This window comes from Macaca mulatta, chromosome X (genome assembly GCF_049350105.2).
Source record: "Macaca mulatta isolate MMU2019108-1 chromosome X, T2T-MMU8v2.0, whole genome shotgun sequence".
Classification (NCBI taxonomy): domain Eukaryota; kingdom Metazoa; phylum Chordata; class Mammalia; order Primates; family Cercopithecidae; genus Macaca; species Macaca mulatta.
In genome coordinates, this window is record NC_133426.1 from 91493788 (window position 1) to 91516909 (window position 23122).

The window sequence follows — 23122 nt, forward strand, 5'->3', positions numbered from 1 at the left end:
TGCTTTATTAGATACTTGCAAAATTGTGGTTATAAATTTGGGTTTCGTAGGACATGAAAAATACCTAGCTTTCAAGCAGCAGAAAATCATCCATTCCTTTTGTGTAGGTAATTGTCAGTATTAGATTGAGAATACTTTTGTTAAATTGGACATGACAGCTAAGGGGTAATTGACTTGAGATCCTTAAGGGCATTTTGGCTTCCATCTTGATTGGTATAATTACATAAAAAGTAATTTAACAGAGTGTCATGGCTTACCAGGGAAGCAAAGAAAGCATTACAGTATAAGAACATCAACTCTCTGGTGGCATATATTTGGAGTTTAATAATTTATTTGCATTTTATAGGTTCCAAGTTTAAGAAAATTACTTATCCTCTGGGACTGGCCACTTTAGGAGCAACTGTTTGCTACCCAGTTCAGTCCATAATAATTGCTAAGGTAAGTTCTTTTTAAATAATAGCAACATTTCAGTATTTGTTTAAACTCTCAGTGTGACAATATTTAAATGTTACACAGCACCTTCAACATTTAATTTTAAGAGATGTAGTTGGTGTCAACTCTGTTGGCCAAATCACATTAGCATCTCAGCATGGTAAATGCCATCTTAATAGGATGAATTTGTTTAAATATAATTCAACAATGTAAAGGCAGATTTGAGGATTACGTTCAGAGACACTGAATTAGAATTTATGGGGAGAAGTACTGCTCCATTATTAAGGTATATAAACTTCAATTTTTATTTAAAAGAAGATTAAAATACTAGCAGCTGTTTGGTTCAGCAGATTAACCTGACATGAGAAACAACCAGTTGATAGATTGGCTTCAGTGGTTTTTGAACGTAAAACACACACACACACACACACACACACACACACACGAACTCAATATTGAAACCACTTAGAATTAAGAAACACCTGTATAAATGCTTATTATAGTTGTTTTGTCTTTTTCTTGTGAGCTTAAGTACAAATCCAGATTCTTTTAATGATTTGAACAGTTTTTGTCAGTATTTTATTTTTAACACATGTTCAGATTGAGAAGGAAAACTTTGGGTTATGCATTTTTCTCCCTCTTTTCCTTCTCCTCTTAATTACCAACAGTTAACATATCCCCCTCATGCTTGAAACAATGTGTGGTGTTACCAGAAGGACTTTCTGTACTTGTATTCCCATTGCTTCATCTCTTTAACTATTGATGTAGAGAAAGTTGCCTATCAATATTTTGAGAGTGTCAAGGATATGGTGTACTATGTAGTTTGTAATGTGATCAAACTATAGAAGCTCGTAACAGAGGAAGAGAACATTATTCATTAAGTCTACTTATACCTGAAATAATTGATAACATGGTAAACTTATTTTTAAAACTTTCTTAATAATTTACATAGGAATTAACCACTGAAATCAATAAAATGCTAGTATTGGAAGAAAACATTAAGCTCATTTAATTCAACTTTGATCTTTTCTCATTTATCTATAGGGAAACTGTGGCTCAGAGGAGTTTCATAGTGACTGATTTGCCCAACATCATACTGAGCTTCAGATTTTTTGGCCTCCATGTTCATTACTCCTCCCAGTGGATGATGCTTCCACTGATTCTTCTTTTTTTTTTTTTTTCTGTTTTTTTGAGATGGAGTCTTGCTTTGTCACCCAGGCTGGAGTGCAATGGCGCAATCTTGGCTCACTGCAGCCTCCGCCTCCTGGATTCAAGTAATTCTCCTGCCTCAGCCTCCCGAGTAGCTGGGATTATAGGCGCCCACCACCATGTCCAGCTAATTTTTGTAATTTTAGTAGAGACGGAGTTTCACCAGGTTGACCAGGCTGGTCTCGAACTCCTGACCTCAGGTGATCCATCTGCCTCGGCCTCCCAAAGTGCTGGGATTATCGGCGTGAGCCACTGTGCCCAGCCCTGATTCTTCTTTTTTCTAAGAGTAATGACATCATGGTTGTTTTTAAAAATTGTGCCTGCTTATCTTTAGATAATCTAAATATTTCAGAAAAGTTTAGGGAAAAAAAATCACCCAAAATGCATCTATCCATACAAATATCCATGTCCACATTTGGATGGAATGTTCTTCTAGACATCTTAACATACATACACAGAGATAGAAAAACAAATGTATGAATAGACAGGTAAGAATGAGATCATAGTATGTGTCTTATTTTTCTTTTTTAAAATAAAGTATTGAATTTTACTTTTACAAAAGGAAAAAAAAGAATTGCTGAACTTCAAATAGCAATTTTTCTAATATAAGAGATTAACTTGTAAATGTTCTTCTGGGGTAAATAATTGTTACTTTAATTCTTAGGGTTGAAATCCTTGCTTTTCTTTTGACTATAATAATATCATATTTAATATTTTAAAAATTCAAATATATAATTTTTTTAACCTGAGATTCATGATGGACTTTAGAGAGTCTGTAGCACACCCTCCTCTCCAAAACTTTATGAAAAGTCATGGGTGTACAAGAAAAACCTTATTTGACATAATCAGGACTAGTAGTTAACAATTAATCAAAAGTGTTAAAGCAGCGAGTTGTAAAAATATATATAAAAATATATACCCACAATTTTACTTCAAATTAAAACATAAGTGTCTTTCTTCAGCCTGGCCAATATGGTGAAACCCCACCTCTAGTAAAAATACAAAAATTAGCCAGGCCTGGTGGCGGGCGCCTGTAATTCCATCTGCTTGGGAGGCTGAGGCACGAGAATCACATGAACCCAGACAGCAGAGGTTGCAGTGAGCCGAGATTGCGCCATTGCACTCCATCCAGCCTGGGAGACAGATTGAGACTCCATCTCAAAAAAAAAAAAAAAGTCTTTCCTTTTCTCTGTTTTGAAGTAGGGCTTTTCTTTGAGTATTGGTCTACTGGTTAAAGATCTATAACATCTTTCCAACGGTAAGCCATGTTTGTAGTATGTCTTCTACAATTTCCAGATTAGGTTCCTTTAAAATAGAATGAACAATTAAAAACATTAAAAAAAAGATGAGTGCAGAATCCTTTTAGATGTTTATTACTTCTCCCAGCTGTTATAATTGTCTTGCTCACCTCTAATTTCATAGCAGTTATTTTTTTAGCCATTCACATCTGTGTCTTTATGAAGCATTTAACTTAATTTTCCTAGAAACAATAATTATTTTTATAATTGTATTTTATCATATTATGTTACATTTAGACTGTTTAATTACAAGTAAAACTGATGTAGCAACTTGGGGAAAAAGGGAACTTACTCTTGATAAGCATACTAATCAACTTCCGAAAGATAGTACCTTAGCATTTTGGAGAGCACCTGATAGGAATGAATGTTCAGCATTCTACAAACATCATTTATAATAAATTTAAAAAACATTTTATGAATCAGTCACGTCTCCTAAAAGGATGTCAGGTGAGAGCTTTTTACTGTATCTGTATTTTTCTGAAGGAAAGGGCCTATAGCTTTCAAGAGCTTCTCCAAGGTGTCTATGATATTAAAAAGTTTAAGAAATGATAGTCTAGAAGGTCCTTTGAACAATGAAAGACTCACTCCAGTTATTCATCATTTTGAAAATACTCTTCAAGATGGAATTACTCTTTGCTCTTTATAATTTTCCTCACAATATTTTTATTATTAACTTATGTAATAAGTAACAAGTAGTCTGTCTTTGAAAGCTATAAAATATCTAAGAATAGACTTACCAAATAATGTTTTAATACCTGTTTAAAAGAAAAATAAACTATCAAACTACTGAAGGGTATTTTTAAATTTTCACAATATTTAATTGATGAATAAAGATTAAATATATTCAAGGTGTACAACATGATGATTTGACATACATATATAGTGTAATGATTATTACAATCAAATTAACACATCCATCACCACCCATGCAGCACATTATATACCCAGAACTTGTTCATCTTATGACTGAAAGTTTGTTCCCTTTGACCAACATCTCATTTACCTCACTCCTATCCCCTGGCAACCTCCATTCTACTCTCTGCTTCTATTCTGCATATATATAAAAAAAAAAAAAAAATGAAATCAGTATCTTGAAGAAATATATGCACCTCCATGTTCATTGCAGCATTATTCACAATAGTCAAGATTAGAAACAACCTAAGTGTCTCTCAGTAGATAAATGGATAAAGATAATTCGGTACATATATACAACAGAGTGCTATTTAGCCATTAAAAATGGAAATTCTGCCATTTGCAACAGCATGGATAACCCAGAGGGCATTATACTCAGTGAAATAAGATAGACACAGAAAGACAAATACTGTTTGATCTCACTTATATGTAAAGAATGTTTAACAAAAAATCTTGAATATCTTTGGAGATATATCCTGTTTCTGAATTAAAGACTAAATGTTGAAATACAGCAGGTGTTTCAAAATCTAGAAATTTAATTCAGTTCCTACAAAAGCCCTGGATTTGAATGGAGTGTGACATTCATTCACCTAATATTTGTTGTCTGTCTACTGTGTATTGGTTACTATAGCATACATAATAAAATAGATCAAGAGGACAAAAGAGAATATTCAATCAATTATATTGAGTATATCTTTGTACACATGAGGGTAGGGATGGATATGTGGTACAGGTGGCATTTCAAATCAGTGTGTAATGGAAATGATAGATTTTTTTTTTTTTTCCAGAAATGTGTTGGGATAATTGGCTGTTTGGAAAATTACTCAGACCTTTACCAACTATTGTGGGAAAACTAATTCTAGGTGGAATAAACATCTAACCATAAACTAGAATACTATAAAAGGTATGAGAAGAAATAAGAGGAATACCTGTTTAATCTTAAGATAGGAAAGGCTTTCTTAAGCAAATTACAATCTAGAAGCCATCAAAGAAAAAGTTGACATATTTGACAACATCAAAATTAATACATTTCTGTAGATTACAATATTACCATACACAATGTTAATGGATACATGAAAAACTAGGAAAACTATTTGTAACATATGTGACAAAGCACTAATATCCTTCATGTATTAAGAAGTCCTATAAATCAATGAGCAAAAGATGAATGTGCCCTCTGGGAAAATGAAAAAATACCTGAACAAGCAGTCCACAAAATAAGAAACAAAAATGGCCTAATGTACGTGAGATACTTGATTTCATCAACAAATAAATGCAAATTTGAAAAATCATTTAGATATTGGTTTTTAGCCTTTAAATTTGACAAAGATTTAAAAGACTTATAATATCACTGCTGGTAAATAGGGTAGGAAAACAGATATATACTCTTGGTGGGAATGTAAATTGCTGCAGTATATTGCTGACTTTCTGGAGAGCAACATGGTAATACTGTCAAATTAAAATGTGTGTACTCTTCAGTGCAGAAATTTCAGCTCTAGGAATTTATTTTGAGGAAATACTATAAGGGTTATGGTCCCAGTTGTATGTATAAGGATACTAATTTCATCATTGCTTATACTTGCCATCTACCTACCCACAAAAAGGAAAACAGTCCATATGCTCACCAATAGGGGATTTGTTAAATCATTGTGCCTCAATAGGGAATTTGTTCAACAAATTGTGTTGCATCCATTATAGAATACTAAACTAAGAAGCAAATTTAAAAAGTAGACCTATGGCATATAAAGTAATATAGAACCATGCCTTTGAAATATTGTCAAGCTTTTAAAAAAGTAATATCTCAGAATAACATGTTTACTGTGATCCCAAGTATTTGAAAAGGAAAACAAACTAAATACATGTGTAATTTATTTTAAAATTTAATTGAAAAATTAATTGAGATTGTATTATGTAATCTATTCTGTAACTTCTTCAAATTAGTGGTTCATCATGGACTTCCATTCATGCCAGTACATATAGATCTACCTCATCTTTTTTGAAAGATCTATAAATATTAACATTATATTTGTTTTAAATTCTGTGTATGTATAATGTATGTATGAGTAAAAATTCAGGAAGAATATATGTATAACTGTTAACCAAGGTTATATTTGAGGAGGAGGAGGAATTTCTTTATATTAGTTTATTACTTAACTTTTCAAGTATAGAGATATACTTAGTAAAAACAATAAATATTTCTATTTGAGGATGGAAACATAATTTTTAAAAAATTTATGTTTGTAGAAATTGTAATCCTGGAAAACCCCTCAAAACATCTTCAAAACTTGAAAAATCAATGGCTATTGAAATTACTTTAACTATAATAAACAAAAGGATTGGAGAAGAATAGGAAAAAGAAGAAATCAGAAGTAGATTTTCAAAGAGAAATAGAGATGAATGAAAATAACAGTAACTGTAGGAATTCAGCCAGCATCCCATTCTCTTCTTGAGTGTATTTATCAGTCATTGTTTATTTTACCTTTCTACCACAAAAGAATATTATTCTTTGGAGGAATTAGTTGATGCTTTTTATTTCTTTATGAATGGAGAAAGCACCATTAAATTTTAAGCAAAAGCATTAACTTTGTAGCATGCTAAAAATCTCATTTTCTCAGTCAGCAGTTCATTATCTCGAACTATATTCCCCAAACTTCTGTTAATACAGTTTTCACTTACATCAAATCACCATGTTATATACCTTAAATAGATACAATTTTATATATGTCAGTCTAATCTCACTAAAGCTGAAAAAAATTTTTAAAAAGACATAGTTTCAAATTTATATGTTACAGTGTGAATGCAGATTATACATTATAACCCTTTGCGTGACACAACAATTTTTTCATATAAAATTTTAGAAATGGTGCTTTGTGTTATATGATTTAGAGATTTATATCTTTATTGATTCTGATCTGAGTGTTCACATAAAATACCTGACAAAGGCCGAGGCGGGCGGATCACAAGGTCAGGAGATCGAGACCACGGTGAAACCCCGTCTCTACTAAAAATACAAAAAATTAGCCGGGCGCGGTTGTGGGCGCCTGTAGTCCCAGCTACTCGGGAGGCTGAGGCAGGAGAATGGCGTGAACCCGGGAGGCGGAGCTTGCAGTGAGCCGAGATCGCGCCACTGCACTCCAGCCTGGGCGACAGAGCGAGACTCCGTCTCAAAAAAAAAAAAAAAAAAAAAACCTGACAAATCTAAAATACATTTTTAATTTTAACTTTTAAAAATATGTTATTTGACTTACTTTTTGTTTTAATTAGGTAACAGGGAAAAAGATATATGCTACAAGCCAGCAAATTTTTGGAGCAGTTAAATCACTGTGGAAAAAAAGCAGCAAAGAAGAGTCACTCCCTAAACATAAAGAAAAAACTAAGGTAGAGTTTACATGGAGCAAGGCGGTCAACATTGAGTTTTGTTTGGGTGGGTGTTGGCTTGTAATGAGGGTACTGGACAGAGGTCGAGGATAAAATGAGAAAGTAGATGAAGGAATTAGTAAAATGATTTACTTATGAAGGAAAAATCTGTTTGGTAAACAGCTAGGATCCTCTGTCGAAATAGAAGTACCTGCAAAAACAACTGACGTCTTGAAACACTCAGTGCCCTTGCCAACAGAACTCAGCTCTGAAGCGAAGACCAAATCAGAATCCACTTCAGGTTTGTTGGGTATAAGTTAATTTTGTTTTCATTCTTTTCTTAAATAATTTGATTGCATTATCATTAGTGGTTTGAACTAAGATGTGTTCTCCCCATAAATATTTTGTCTTTTTCAATCTGCGGTTTGTGTTTCTTTTTAGGTTATGAGGTACTTAGGTACCTGCAATGGCTTTAAATTACCACATAGTTCATAATATAGATCTTTGTATGTGAGTATATAGAGTAGCACCAACACGTTGATTGGGTGAAGCATTTAATATAACTTTATAAATTTGAGCTATTTTATCAGGTGGGGGAAATGGGCCTTTCTAGATTCTGTAATTTTAAAGGGATGAGTCACACCTACATAAAGAAATGTCAGCTTCCATTTTTTGTGCTATTTACCTATCAGTCTCCCTGTCAATCTTAAGACTGTTTTATTTTTATTAAGTTTAGTTTTATTAAGTTTAGGCACCAAAAGAACTTTCAGCATCAAATAGTAGAAATATCATCAATTATAATACTTATAATGTTGCTGGTATTCCATACTGGCAATAAATACTTTGTGAAACCAAACAGTGACAATTATACTTTCTAAACAAATACTGCCATGATTTTACTGTGATCACAAAGAAGGTGACAGAGTGTTTAATACCATTTTGACAATGTATTCTTATGGATTTGCATAGGTTTATCTATATGTACAATGTGAATTGTAAAACCCGTTGTCTTATTGCAAAGGAAAGGTGACTAACTCAGAGGTTGGGGAATAATAATATCCACCCTGTATCAAACACATACTGTGATGCAGAGAGCTAGAAGTATATTATGTTATTCAGCCCTTACCCACAAAACAAAACAAAAACCTCTGCTGGATCGGTAATTATTCCCATTTTATGATGAAGAGACTGAGACTCAGGGAGCTAAAATAACTTGCCCCAAATCATATAGCTTGTGAGTAGCAGAGTTGTGTTTATGGCCTAGATCTTCTTGACATCAGAGTCTAAGCTCTTTCCATTGTGTATAGGTTATCTAATTTAAAACCGGAATTTAGTCTCTAATTTCAGCCCCCTCCTCTCACTTAATCTTCATAAAAACTGTCATTGAATAACAAACCTGATTTGAGTTTTACTATTTTCCTCTGTCTTCTCTCCTAACTAATCAAGACAAGTTTTACAGTTTTTAGACTCTCTGACTAATCTGCAGGTGACCATATTCTCACAAGAATATAATGTATGGTCATTTTTCCAAATGCCTGTTAATTCCAAAGTATCTTTATGAAGATGAAACATACTACACCTTAACAGTGGGACCAAAACCTTCCAAAGCTAATGTCTTTTTGTTCACACATCTAGATTCTGGAACGCTTTATTTGCCTGTCTTGGGTGACGTGGTATATGAAAAGCATTCTATCGAGATGATGCAGAGGGAGAAAGAGATGCCAGTGCTACTCATTCTTATCATATATGTCTTGGTCAGTTTGAGCTGCTGTAAAAAATACCATAGACTGGGTGACTTATAAACAACAGATATTTATTTCTTACAGTTTTAGAGACTGAAATTCTGAGATCAGGGTGCCAACATGGTCAGGTTCTGGTGAAGGCCCCTTTTCTGGCTTGTAGACAGCCTACTTCTCATTGTGTTCTCACATGGCAGAGAGCAGAGGGAAGCAAGTTCTCTCAAGATTCATAAGGGCACTACTGATCCCATTCACGAACGTTCCACCGTCATCACCTCCTCTAATTCTAATCACTTCCCAAAGCTCCCCACCTCCTAATACCATCACAATGGGGGAGATAGGGTCTCAACATGTGAACTTTTGGGGCATACCAACACCCAGTACATAAAAATATATCATTTGGAGTTTATTATACAGTATAACCTTGGGATTCACCATTTCCACGTTTCATATGTAGAATAAAGCAGTTTTTTTCCACCATGGGAAACAGTAGTGATTGTGAGCACAGGTTATAGAATAACACTTGAACCAAAATCCCAGATCCAGCATTTACTAGTTCTGTTACCTGGGACAGGTTATCAAACAGTTCAAGCCACAGTCTCCTCATCCAACAAAAAAGGGACAATAACCGTTCTCACATGGTTGTGAGGATTACATGAGATATTGCATGTAAAGCACTAACTACAATGCCAGGGACATACTAAAGGGTATCAGTGGGTATTAAAATATATCATTATTATCATTTGCCTAGAGTAATTAGCCATTTTGATGAGAAACAGATTTTCACTGAGCATACTTAAGGAGCAAGTCACTTACCTAGTGAGCCTAGCCATGGCTACCACTTATCACCATACAGAAGAGATAGGGTGTACTGTCCAACTATATGTTGTGGCTCTGAATATGAGTTTGGTGGTTCTCTACCATCTCATGTACATTAATGGAGAAAATTGTTATTTTGGGAATCACAAATTTAGAAATTTGGTGTCATAGACCTCTTCAAGAATCTGATGAAAGCAGAATGAAATCTCTCACAGTCTTACAAAATTAATGTCCCTCTAAAGCAGAAGCTGAGAAACTATGGCTCGTATGCCAATTCTGACTCGACTCACTATTTTTTTTTAGGTGATAAATATGCAAAACCTATATTCTTTATTTTTTTAAAAAATTCTACTTTAAGTTCTAGGGTACATGTGCACAACGTGCAGATTTGTTACAGAGGTATACATGCGCCATGTTGGTGTGCTGCACCCATTAACTCATCATTTACATTAGGTATTTATCCTAATGCTGTCCCTCTCCCATCTCCCCCACCGCAAAATAGGCCCCTGTGTGTGATGTTCCCCACACTGTGTCCAAGTGTTCTCATTATTCAATTCCCACCTGTGAGTGAGAACATGCGGTGTTTGGTTTTCTGTCCTTGTGACAGTCTGCTTAGAATGATGGTTTCCAGCTTCATCCATGTCGCTACAAAGGACATGAACTCATCCTTTTTTATGGCTGCATAGTATTCCATGGTGAGTATTTGCCACATTTTCTTAATCCAGTCTATCATTGATAGACATGTGGGTTGGTTCCATGTTTTTGCTATTGTGAATAGTGCCACAATAAACATATACCCAGTAATGGGATGTCTGGGTCAAATGGTATTTCTAGTTCTAGATCCTTGAGGAATCGCCACACTGTCTTTCACAATGGTTGAACTAGTTTACACTCCCACCAACAGTGTAAAAGCCTTCCTATTTCTCCACATCCTCTCTAGCACCTGTTGTTTCCTGACTTTTTAATGATCGCCATTCTAACTGGTGTGAGATGCTATCTCATTGTGGTTTTGAGTTGCATTTCTCTGATGACCTGTGATGATGAGCATTTTTTCATGTGTCTGTTGACTGCACAGATGTCTTCTTTTGAGAAGTGTCTGTTCATATCCTTCACCCACTTTTTGATAGGGTTGTTTGTTTTTTTCTTGTAAATATGTTTAAGTTCTTTGTAGATTCTGGATATTAGCCCTTTGTCATATGGGTAGATTGCAAAGATTTTCTCCCATTCTGTAGGTTACCTGTTCACTTTGATGGTAGTTTATTTTGCTGTGCAGAAACTCTTTAGTTTAATTAGATTCCATTTGTCTATTTTGTCTTTTGTTGCCATTGCTTTTGGGGTTTTAGTCATGAAGTCCTTTCCCATGCCTATGTCCTGAATGGTATTGCCTAGGTTATCGTCTAAGGTAAAAGGTTTTAGGTCTAACATTTAAGTCCTTAATCCATCTTGAATTAATTTTTGTATAAGGTGTAAGGAAGGGATCCAGTTTCAGCTTTCTACATATGGCCAGCCAATTTTCCCAGCACCATTTATTAAAAAGGGAATCCTTTCCCCATGTCTTGTTTTTGTCAGGTTTGTCAAAGGTCAGATGGTTGTAGATGTGTGGTGTTCTTTCTGAGGCCTCTGTTCTGTTCCATTGGTCTATATCTCTGTTTTGGTACTAGTACCATGCTGTTTTGGTTACTGTAGCCTTGTAGTATAGTTTGAAGTCAGGTAGCATGATGCCCCCAGCTTTGTTCGTTTGGCTTAGGATTGTCTTGGCAATGTGGGCTCTTTTTTGGTTCCATATGAACTTTAAAGTAGTTTTTTCCAATTCTGTGAAGAAAGTCATTGGTAGCTTGATGGGGATGTCATTGAATCTGTAAATTACCTTGGGCAGTATGGCCATTTTCATGATATTGATTCTTCCTGTCCGTGAACATGGAATATTCTTCCATTTGTTTGTGTCCTCTTTTGTTTCATTGAGCAGTGGTTTGTAGTTCTCCTTGAAGAGGTCCTTCACATCCCTTGTAAGTTGGATTCCTAGGTATTTTATTCTCTTTGTAGCAATTGTGAATGGGAGTTCACTGATGGTTTGGCTGTCTGATTGTCTGTTATTTGTGTATAGGAATGCTTGTGATTTTTGCACATTTATTTTGTATCCTGAGACTTTGCTGAAGTTGCTTATCAGCTTAAGGAGATTTTGGGCTGAGACGATGGGGTTTTCTAAATATACAATCATGTCATCTGCAAACAGGGACAATTTGATTTCCTCTTTCCCTAGTTGAATACCCTTTATTTCTTTCTCTTGCCTGATTGCCCTGGCCAGAACTTCCAACACTATGTTGAATAGGAGTGGTGAGAGAGGGCATCCCTGTCTTGTGCCAGTTTTCAAAGGGAATGCTTCCAGTTTTTGTACATTTAGTATGATATTGGCTGTGGGTTTGTAAGAAATAGCTCTTATTATTTTGAGATACGTTCCATCAGTACCTAGTTTATTGAGAGTTTTTAGCATGAAGGGCTGTTGAATTTTGTCAAAGGTCTTTTCTGCATCTATTGAGATAATCATGTGGTTTTTGTCATTGGTTCTGTTTATGTGATGGATTCCGTTTATTGATTCGTGTATGTTGAACCAGCCTTGCATCTCAGGGATGAAGCCTACTTGATCGTGGTGGATAAGCTTTTTGATGTGCTGCTGGATTCGTTTTGCCAGTATTTTATGGAGGATTTTCGCATCGATGTTCATCAGGGTATTGGTCTAAAATTCTCTTGTTTTGTTGTGTCTCTGCCAGGCTTTGGTATGAGGATGATGTTGGCCTCATAAAATGAGTTAGGGAGGATTCCCTCTTTTTCTATTGATTGGAATAGTTTCAGAAGGAATGATACCAGCTCCTCCTTGTACCTCTGGTAGAATTTGACTGTGAATCTGTCTGGTCCTGGACTTTTTTTGGTTGGTAGGCTGTTAATTGTTGTCTCAATTTCAGAGCCTGTTATTGGTCTATTCAGACATTCAACTTCTTTCTGGTTTAGTCTAGGGAGGTTGTATGTGTCCAGGAATACATCCATTTCTTCTAGATTTTCAAGTTTATTTACGTAGAGGTGTTTATAGTATTCTCTGATGGTAGTTTGTATTTCTGTGGGGTTGGTGGTGATATCCCCTTTATCATTTTTTTTATTGCATCTATTTGATTCTTCTCTCTTTCCTTATTTATTAGTTTTGCTAGTGATCTATCAGTTTTGTTGATGTTTTCAAATAACCAACTCCTGGATTCATTGATTTTTTTTTTTTTTTTGAAGGATTTTTTTGTATCTCTATCTCCTTCAGTTCTGCTCTGATCTTATTTATTTCTTGCCATCTGGTAGCTTTTGAATTTGTTTGCTCTTGCTTCTCTAGTTCTTTTAATTGTGATGTTCGGATGTTGATTTTAGATATTTCCTACTTTCTCTTGTGGGCATTTAGTGCTATAAATTTCCCCGTACACACTGTTTTAAATGTGTCTCAGAGATTCTGGTACATTGTGTCTTTGTTCTCATTGGTTTCAAAGAATATCTTTATTTCTTCCTTCGTTTCGTTATGTACCCAGTAGTGCTTCAGGAGCAGATTGTTCAGTTTCCATGTAGTTGTGCAGTTTTGAGTGTGTTTATTAATCCTGAATTCTAATTTGATTGCACTGTGGTCTAAGAGACAATTTGTTGTGATTTCTCTTCTTTTACATTTGCTGAGGAGTGCTTTTCTTCCAACTATGTGGTCAATTTTGGAATAAGTGCGATGTGGTGCTGAGAAGAATGTATATTCTGTTGTGTTGAGGTGGAGAGTTCTGTAGATATCTCTTAGGTCTGCTTGATGCAGAGTTGAGTTCAAGTCCTGGGTATCCTTGTTAACCTTCTGTCTCATTGATCTGTCTAATATTGACAGTGGGGGGTTAAAGTCTCCCATTATTATTGTGTGGGGTCTAAGTCTCTTTGTAGGTCTCTAAGGACTTGTTTTATGAATCTGGGTGCTCCTGTATTGGGTACATATATATTTAGGATAGTTAGCTCTTCTTGTTGAATTTTTCCTTTACCATTATATAATGGCCTCCTTTGTCTCTTTTGATCTTTGTTGGTTTAAAGCCTGTTTTATCAGAGACTAGGATTGCAACCCCTGCTTTTTTTTTTTTTTTTTTTTTGGTTTCCATTTGCTTGTTAGATCTTCCTCCATCCCTTTATTTTGAGCCTATGTGTGTCTCTGCACGTGAGATGGGTCTCCTGAATACAGCACACTATTGGGTCTTGACTCTATTCAATTTGTCAGTCTGTGTCTTTTAATTGGCATATTCAGCCCATTTACATTTAAGGTTAATATTGTTATGTGTGAATTTGATCCTGTCATTATGATGTTAGCTGGTTATTTTGCCCGTTAGTTGTTGGAGTTTCTTCCTGGCATCGGTGGTCTTTACAGTTTGACGTGTTTTTGCAGTGGCTGGTTTCGGTTGTTCCTTTCCATGTTTAATGCTTCCTTCAAGATCTCTTGTAAAATAGGCCTGGTGGTGCCGAAATCTCTCAGCATTTGCTTGTCTGTAAAGGATTTTATTTCTCCTTCACTTATAAAACTTAGTTTGGCTGGATATGAAATTTTGGGTTGAAAATTCTTTCCTTTAAGAATATTGAATATTGGCCCCCACTCTCTTCTGGCTTGTAGAGTTTCTGCTGAGAGATCTGCTGTTAGTCTGATGGGCTTCCCTTTATGGGTAGCCCAACCTTTCTGTCTGGCTGCCCTTTACATTTTTCCCTTCATTTCAACCTTGCTGAATCTGACAATTATGTGTCTTGTGTTTGCTCTTCTCGAGGAGTATCTTTGTGGTGTTCTCTGTATTTCCTGAATTTGAATGTTGGCCTGCCTTGCTAGGTTGGGGACGTTCTCCTGGATAATATCCTGAAGGGTGTTTTTCAAGTTGGTTCCATTCTCCCCATCACTTTCGGATACACCAATCAAACATAGATTTGGCCTTTTCACATAGTCCCATATTTCTTGGAGGCTTTGTTCATTTCTTTTTCCTCTTTTGTTTCTAAACTTCTCTTCTTGCTTTGTTCCATTAATTTTTCATTAATTCAATCACTGTTACCCTTTCCTCCACTTGATTGAATCGGCTATTGAAGCTTGTGCATGTGTCATGTAGTTCTCGTGCCATGGTTTTCAGCTCCATCAGGTCATTTAAGGTCTTCTCTACACTGTTTATTCTAGTTAGCCATTCATCTAATCTTTTTTCAAGGTTTTTAGCTTCCTTGCGATGGGTTCAGACATCTTCCTTTAGCTCAGAGAAGTTTGTTATTAACGACTTTCTGAAGCCTACTTCTGTCAGCTCGTCAAAGTCATTCTCCGTCCAGCTTTGTTCCATTGATGGGGAGGAGCTGCGATTCTTCGGAGGAGAAGAGGTGCTCCTGTTTTTAGAATTTTCAGTTTTTCTGCTCTGGTTTCTCCCCATCTTTGTGGTTTTATCCACGTTTCGTCTTTGATGCTGGTGACCTACAGATGGAGTTTTTGTATGGATGTCCTTTTTGTTGATGTTGATGCTCTTCCTTTCCGTTTGTTAGTTTTCCTTCTAACAGTCAGGACCCTCAGCTGCAGGTCTGTTGGAATTTGCTAGAGGTCCACTCTAGACCCTGTTTGCCTGGGTATCACCAGCGGAGACTGCAGAACAGCAAATATTGCTGCCTGATCCTTCCTCTTGAAGCTGTGTCCCAGAGGGGCATCCGCCTGTATGAGGTGTCCTGACTCACTATTTTTGTATATTCTGCAAGCTAACCATGATGGTTGAAAAAAATCAAAAGAATAATATTTCATAGCAAGTGAAAATTACATGAAATTTGGATCTCAATGTCCAGAAATGACATTTTAATTGAACATACCCACACACATTGATCTATGTATTGTCTATGGCTGCTCTTACACTACAGTGGCAGAGTTGAGCACTTGTGACAGAGACCATATGGTTCACAAAGTCAAAAATATTTACTACTAACCTTTTGCAGAAAAGTTTGCCAATTCCTCTTCTAGAGAGAGGGGATGTGCCACATATGCATGAGTCATGTCTCCCTCATGGTAGTTGCCAGATTTTTTGTGGATTCAGAGACTAAATAGCCAAACTCAAAACCTCTTAAGGGCAAAACCGGATTTCCTACAGTTTTTTGGTGCTGTGGAGACAGAAACTAGTCAGACTGTCAGTCAGAAGCTTGGGAGTGCCATACCTGAACTGGGAGGAACCAGAGGTTAACTGACTCTTACTAAAATTAGAACGCAGCCCAGACCCAGCTCAATGCCTGACTAGATTGAGATAGCAAGTGTTTTGCCCTTTCTAAAGAGATAAAGGGCACCCCTGTCTGGTGCCCTTTATCTTCTGGAGCCTCTACCTTTCTTTTATACAAAATGTCCACTATACAAACAAACAAAATACTAGTTATGCAAAAAGGCAAGAAGATGTGACTGACAGTCAAAAGAAAAAATAAATAAATATAACAATAACAGCAGACCCACAGATGACCTAAATATTGAAGTTAACTGAAAAGGACTTTAAAATAACTATAATTAATACATGAAATAGAAAAAAGAAATGATGGACAAAATGGATGAAAAGATGGAGAATGTCACAGGGACTTGGAATCTGTTAAAAAAAATTCTAGTGGATATTCTAGAAGTGAAAAATACAGTACCCAAAATTAAGAACTCATTGGATGGGTTTAACAGATGACTATATACCAGAAAGCACAGAATTAATGAATTCAAAGACAAATCAATAAAAAATAGCCAAACTGAAGCACACAGAGAAAAAAGGAATGGAAAAGTTTGAGAAAGTACTTTATAGTGACTAGTGTCTTTAAGTATTTGAGTTGCTAAGAAGCTGCATGCTGAATGTTACCCTGATTTTATACACAAGAAACCAAAAGAGAATTTGTAACAATCCTAACTTCACTCTGTAATTTATTAGTTATCTGTCCCCTTTTTTTTGTACCTAACTTGCTTAAAATATCAATGAGATAACATGTGAACTAAATTATCACATGTTATTTGAGATATAATTCAGTGATGTCTTACAACTTTAAACATATTTCTTTCCTATTTGTTATAACACCAACTTTTTGAAAAATCTTCTAAAAAGCTTTAAGCAGAAATGGTTCTTATTAGAGAGCAAACATAAAATTGCGAAGGAATGCATTATGATGATTAGGGCATTCAGATTCAAGAAGAGTTTTATGACAGCTTATTCTTTGGGAGGGTAAGAGAGCCCTTAATCCACTCAAGAAATGAAGAAATTTCTAAGAAAGATACAATTCTTAGTTGCTTATAAGAGCATGAGATGAAATGTGTTTTGTGTGTGTGTGTGTGTGTGTGTGTTTTTTTTTTTTTTTTTTTTTTTTTTGAGATGGAGTCTCACTCTGTCACCCAGGCTGGAGTGCAGTGGTGTGATCTCGGCTCACTGTAACCTCCGCCTCCCGGGTTCAAGCAATTCTCCTGTCTCAGCCTCCCAAGTAACTGAGACTACAGGCACCTGCCACCATGACCAGCTAATTTTTTGTATTTTTAGTAGAGACGGGGTTTCACCATGTTAACCAGGATGGTCTTGATCTCCTGACCTTGTGATCCGCCCGCCTCGGCCTCCCAAAGTGTTAGGATTACATACTTGAGCTACCACGCCCGGCCTTTGAGATGAAGCTTTTTAAAAAGATAGAAATCAAATGACAGGCTAAGTGGTTCTAAACCAGAGGGATCCATATCACAATTACTTGAGGGTTTTGTGCTGTTTTTCAAAATTCATAGGTCTAGACTCTATGAAGAATTATAAATCTGAATCTCCAGAGGTGAGGCCTCTAAGCAGGTGGATTTTAGGAAGAGCTTTTCAGAGGATTCTTTTACATACTACTCTCGCTAAGAATCTCTGTTTTAAGTTGTGAATAAATTAAAATCTTGAAGCCTTTTAAGAAATTTTGAGGAGTGATCTAAAGGCAAAAAAATCTTTCTAATTCAGGAAATTGGTGTAAGGTAGATCTTTCACCAAACTTTGGACAAGAATATAAATTAAGGAAGTATTTAGAAGTGCTAAATAACTTAGTTGATGAACACTGTTAAGCAAATTTGACACATTGAGATTTATATAAAATAATTATTTGTCACATGCCTACTATATAGTGTTTTCTGCTTGATAAAAAAACTTGTTGCACCATTCTTTTCACTTGTACTGAGCAATGGTACCCACCAGATGGCAGTAGAGATACAGCAGAACCACCAGTGGATTCCTAACCATTTTTTTTGCTACAAACTCTTCTCAGAATGTTTTCAAATGCAGAAAGTAAAACACATAGTAATGTATGAACTTCCTTAAGTGTATTAAACAACAGCATCTAACAATAGGTCTAATGACTTTTAATTTTTAAGTAGCGGTGAGTGTGAATATTTTGAGATAATCTGCAACTATAATGTAATAAGATACCTGTGATTTCTGTTGGTGACAAAGAAATCTGAGGCACTGCTGTTACTATTGTGTTTTGTTGCCTGTATTCATTATTGAAGAAAATGTCCATTTAAGTCAGAGGTAAGTGAAAATAATGACAAATTTTCCTCATCCAAGTTAATAGATTACATGAGTTCTATAACATACCCCCAAAGAGACAAGAGGTTAAGAATTTATTCTGTGGAGAGCTGCATTACCTGCACCATCATGAATACTAATTACTTATGAATCTGGTTGTTTGGTTAATATATTTGGTGATGAAGTTACACATAGGTGTGTCACACTGTAAAATACATTTTAGAAAAGATAGGTTTAAGATAAATCATTATATTCCAATTTCTCTCCTTTGTTTTCGTTATAAAACTGGAAACTAAATTCTTTTATGCAGAAAAGGTATGGTTCCCAAATGTAATAAAATTAATTTTAAAATGAATCCTATTTTGAACGTATTTAAAATAAAAACAAATTTCTGAAAAAATGTTTGTAGTATTATGTCATAAAGTAAATATAAAATAGTTGTCTCTTGCCTACTTACCATGCACAAGTATTATATGCAGCAGTTTGTGTGCATTATCTTGTTTAGTACTAAAACTAGTTGTATGAGATTTTTACTGCTACAAACATCATTTTAAAGAAGAGCCTGGGTTGTTATGTTGGGGTCAGGCAAATGTGAATTCATTCCTGGCTCCACCACATATCAGCCAAATGACTTTGGTCAAGTTACTTAACCTCTCCAAATTAAAATTTTCTTATCTGTAAAATAAGGACAATGTAAAAATAGTATCTACTTCATGGTGGGATTATGAGATAATGCATGAAAATAACTTAGCTGCTTGCCGGGGACACAGGAAGCCTGTCAAGTTCACCAGTGATCCACACTTTGCCAAATCCAGGAGTTGATTCTCAATCTCCATCTTATGCAATCCATCAGTAACCTTTGATACAGGTTAAATTCCTTCCTCCTTCAAACAATATCTTCACTTGGCCTGTGGGATATCTCTTGCTCTTGGTTCTCTTACCTCATTCACTGGCTTTCCACCTTAGTCTTCTTTCCTACATTCTCCTAACCTTTTTAACATCTCCTAATCTTAACTCATTTGTACTCAGATGTTAAGTAAGCAATTCAAATTTAACACATCCAACACTTAATGATTCATTTGTTTTCCCGTAAACCTGCTTCTCCCACATTTTCCTCTATCTCAGTAAATGTCACCTCCATTCTTCCGGTTCCTCAAGTTGAAGAGTTTCGCTCATAAGACATAGTCAATGCATTTAGGAAATCTTGTCCATTCTACCTTCAGCATTATCCAGAATCTGGTACCTTTTCTCCACTTCTACCTCTACCATTGTAACTAAAGCCCTCTCAGCATGTCTTTTGGAGTACTGTAATTGCTTTCTAACTGGTCTCCCTGCAGTTTCCCTGTAGTTTCTTTTCCCCATAGCCAAGAGTGATCTTTTTAAAAAACATAGCATCATTCACTCCTCTACTCAAAATTGTCCAGTAGCTTCTCATCTCACTTAAAGCCAAAATCTTTACCATGGCCCTATGTGACCTAGCTTTCCGTTGTCTTTTTGATGACATCTCCTATCATTCTCTCTCTCACTGCCTTGCCGCCACCCCTACATACACCACATTTGTCTACTCTGTTCCAGCCATATTGGTTCCTCAGATATACCTCAGGTCCATTACACTTGCTGTCTGCTCATCCTGGAAGGCATTGCCTGCTGGTATCTATAAGGGTGCACACCCTCACCTCCTTCAGTTCTCAGCTCATATATCACCTTTTCGGAAGGCTTTCCCTGGCTGCCCTATTTAAAATTACAAATCACTTAAGCACTCCATATATCCCTCCTTGTTTCATTTTTTCACATAACACTTAACCATCATCTGATATATATTTAATTAGTTTGTCTCACCTAACTCAAATGTTAGGTCTATGTCACCAGAGATTTTTATCTGGTTTGTTCACTGCTGTCTTCCCAGTATGAAAAATAAATTTGTTAAGTGACTAATTTTTTTTTTCATTTTAATACTTTATCAGGTGCAACACAGTTTATGCCTGACCCCAAGCTCATGGATCACGGGCAGTCCCACCCAGAAGATATAGATATGTACAGCACTAGAAGCTGAAGTAGACTGCATACAGAGACTACATAGAAAACTACAAGATGTGTGACGTTGCAAATAATGATGAAAAAAATCATGTAATGGGTAACTGATACATAGAGTATTACTTAAACCAAGTTTTTCCCTTACATATCCAAATGTACAATTTGATAAATTACATAAGTGGTTAACAGACAAACAATGCAATGCAAACAATGTTAAATGATTGATGAGGAGACTTAGGTAGAAGTATTAGCTTGCATTTGATGACCTTTAAGGGCATTTTAAAAAAAAAGGAAGACATGAACTCCAGTGAGATTAAAATCTGAAAATACATATATGTATGTATAAAGACATACATATTTATACATATAAACATATATTTCTGCTCTAGCTTTCCCAGACTAATGTCAGTTAAATTAGAATGGTGTGTGGAAAGATGTGTTTCCCTCTTTTTTTTTTTTTTTCCCCGTTTCCTAGAGCTGGAATAAAATATCTATGTTTTATGGGACTTAAGCTTGGCTTTGTCTCTTGGTTTTGTTAATGTTATTCCTCTTAAATATCTGAAAACATCTCTAACTATTTGAGAGGACCATATGCTACACAGGCTTCCTAATACTGCTTGGCAATCCTTCTACTGGTTCCTGAGTGGTTTACTATTGTTTTCCCTAGAAGAGGTATTACAAACCTTTTATTCTCCTCAAACCTCTTATAACTGTCAAAGTTGACTGTGCCTCCTGTTTCATAGAGAAGAAAGTAAATTATTAGACATGACCATTCCCAACTTCTTCCCATCTACCTTCAAGACTTACCTCTTTTTAGCCATGCATCCCCCTTTCCTAAGACATACTTCTCTTTGTGTTCTTGATCTCATTCGTTCCTATCTAAGACCATATTCCACCCTGTTTAATCTCCAGTCTTTGGTTTCTCTTTTTACTAGTTTCTTTTCCTCCACTTCTACATAGCTGCAGGTGTTCTCTGTCTTAAATCAACAATAACAAAACAAGACAAAAACCTTTCCTTAACTTGACCTCTCCCCTTGAACTATTTTTTCTCTCTCCTTCCTATAATTGTTATACTTCTTTAAAAAGTACTTGTTACTTTTTGACAAAAGTAAATATTATGCCTTTTTTCCCTACTTTCAAGTCCTCTCTGCCTTGTGACATTCTGACCTCCATACCTGCTTAAATTTTTTTGAGATGGGGTCTTGCTCTGTTGTCCAAGCTGGAGTGCAGTGGCACAAACACAGCTCACTGCAACCTCCACCTTCCAGGATCAAGCAATCCTCCCATCTTACCCTCCCGAGTAGCTGGGACTAAGGCACCCGCCACCTTGCCTAATTTTTTTGTATTTTTGGTAGAGACAGGACTTCACCATGTTGTCCAGGCTGGTCTCGAACTCCTGAGCTCAAGCCTGTGCCTGACTCAGCCTCCCACAGTGTTGGGATTACAGGCGTGAGCCACCGCACCCAGCCCCTACCTGAATTTTTATGTCATTATTGACTCTTCACCACTATCTCCATGAAACTCACTTATCCCTTTGCTTTCTATTTTTCCTGCTTTTGTTATTCTTCATTTTTTTCTCTTGCTCTGAATCCCTTAAATGCTGAGGCTGCTCAAGTTTCATCCCTAGTCCTATTTTTTTTTTTTTTTTGAGACGGAGTCTCGCTCTGCCGCCCAGGCTGGAGTGCAGTGGCCAGATCTCAGCTCACTGCAAGCTCCGCCTCCCGGGTTCACGCCATTCTCCTGCCTCAGCCTCCCGAGTAGCTGGGACTACAGGCGCCCGCCACCGCGCCCGGCTAGTTTTTTGTATTTTTTTAGTAGAGACGGGGTTTCACCGTGTTAGCCAGGATGGTCTCGATCTCCCGACCTCGTGATCCGCCCGTCTCGGCCTCCCAAAGTGCTGGGATTACAGGCTTGAGCCACCGCGCCCGGCCCCCTAGTCCTATTTTCTCATTCTATATGCACTCTCATTTTCATTTAACAGACTTCACTGGCTTCAGCCACCATTTGTTTTATTATTCATATCTTCAACCCCCATAGCTCTCTAGTGCTGTAGACCTTTATTTCTACTTATTAGTTATATTCATCTAACATCCCATAGATATGCCAATGTCAATATGCCTAAAACAAAATTGTCTCTACCTCCCACTCCTTCAAATCTATTCTACCTTCTCTAATCCTATAATTACTCTCCCTCAAGTCATCATCATCACTTTTCTGGGTTACTGTAGTAGCCTTCAGGCTAATTTGCTCACTGTCAATCTTGCTTTCTCTCATTTCAGAATATGTTCTGCTTGCAGGTGACAGTAAACTAGTTAAGTACTTAATATTATCTTAAGCAAAAAAAAAAAAAAAAAAAGCCCTATTTATAGCCTAGAATTAGGCAGTATAGGGTTGGGACAGTGGCTTATCGGTGCTATTAAGGACATAGACTTTTTCTCTTTCCACTCTGTACTCTACAGCATGCTGGTTTGTCACCTCATGGTCACAAGATGTCTGCTGTACCTCCAGGGAGCAGCTACACATTCAAAGTAGGAAATAGCAGATAAAAATGTACACAAGATGCTTCTGACTCCCTTTTATCAGAAAAGTAAATGCTTTCTTAGAATCTCCTCAGAAGACCTCTGTGTATATCTCAACCAGTACTTGTCATATAGCCACACACTTAGCCTAAGGAAGATAGGGAGTAGGGAAATCGTGTTTATTTTCCCGTGATGAGGAAGGCAAGGGGTAAGGGGTTGGGAACAGGTCATACAGTGTCTGCTACCCTATTCTTCTAACCTAT

General features: G+C 36.3%; 1 protein-coding gene across 4 annotated transcripts in view; it reads left to right on the forward strand.

Annotated features, from left to right (window-relative positions):
* The window catches only part of APOOL (apolipoprotein O like), an 82660-nt gene extending 61812 nt beyond the window's left edge, over positions 1 to 20848 (forward strand). For all 4 annotated transcript variants that reach the window (XM_077988099.1, XM_077988096.1, XM_077988098.1 and 1 more), the window contains 4 exons: positions 347 to 438; positions 7116 to 7229; positions 7392 to 7509; positions 20271 to 20848. In XM_077988099.1, coding sequence (XP_077844225.1) covers positions 347 to 438; positions 7116 to 7229; positions 7392 to 7509; positions 20271 to 20359 — 413 coding nt within the window. In that variant the 3' untranslated portion in view covers positions 20360 to 20848. The remainder of the gene's footprint in view (positions 1 to 346; positions 439 to 7115; positions 7230 to 7391; positions 7510 to 20270) is intronic.
* Positions 20849 to 23122: the final 2274 nt, after the last annotated feature.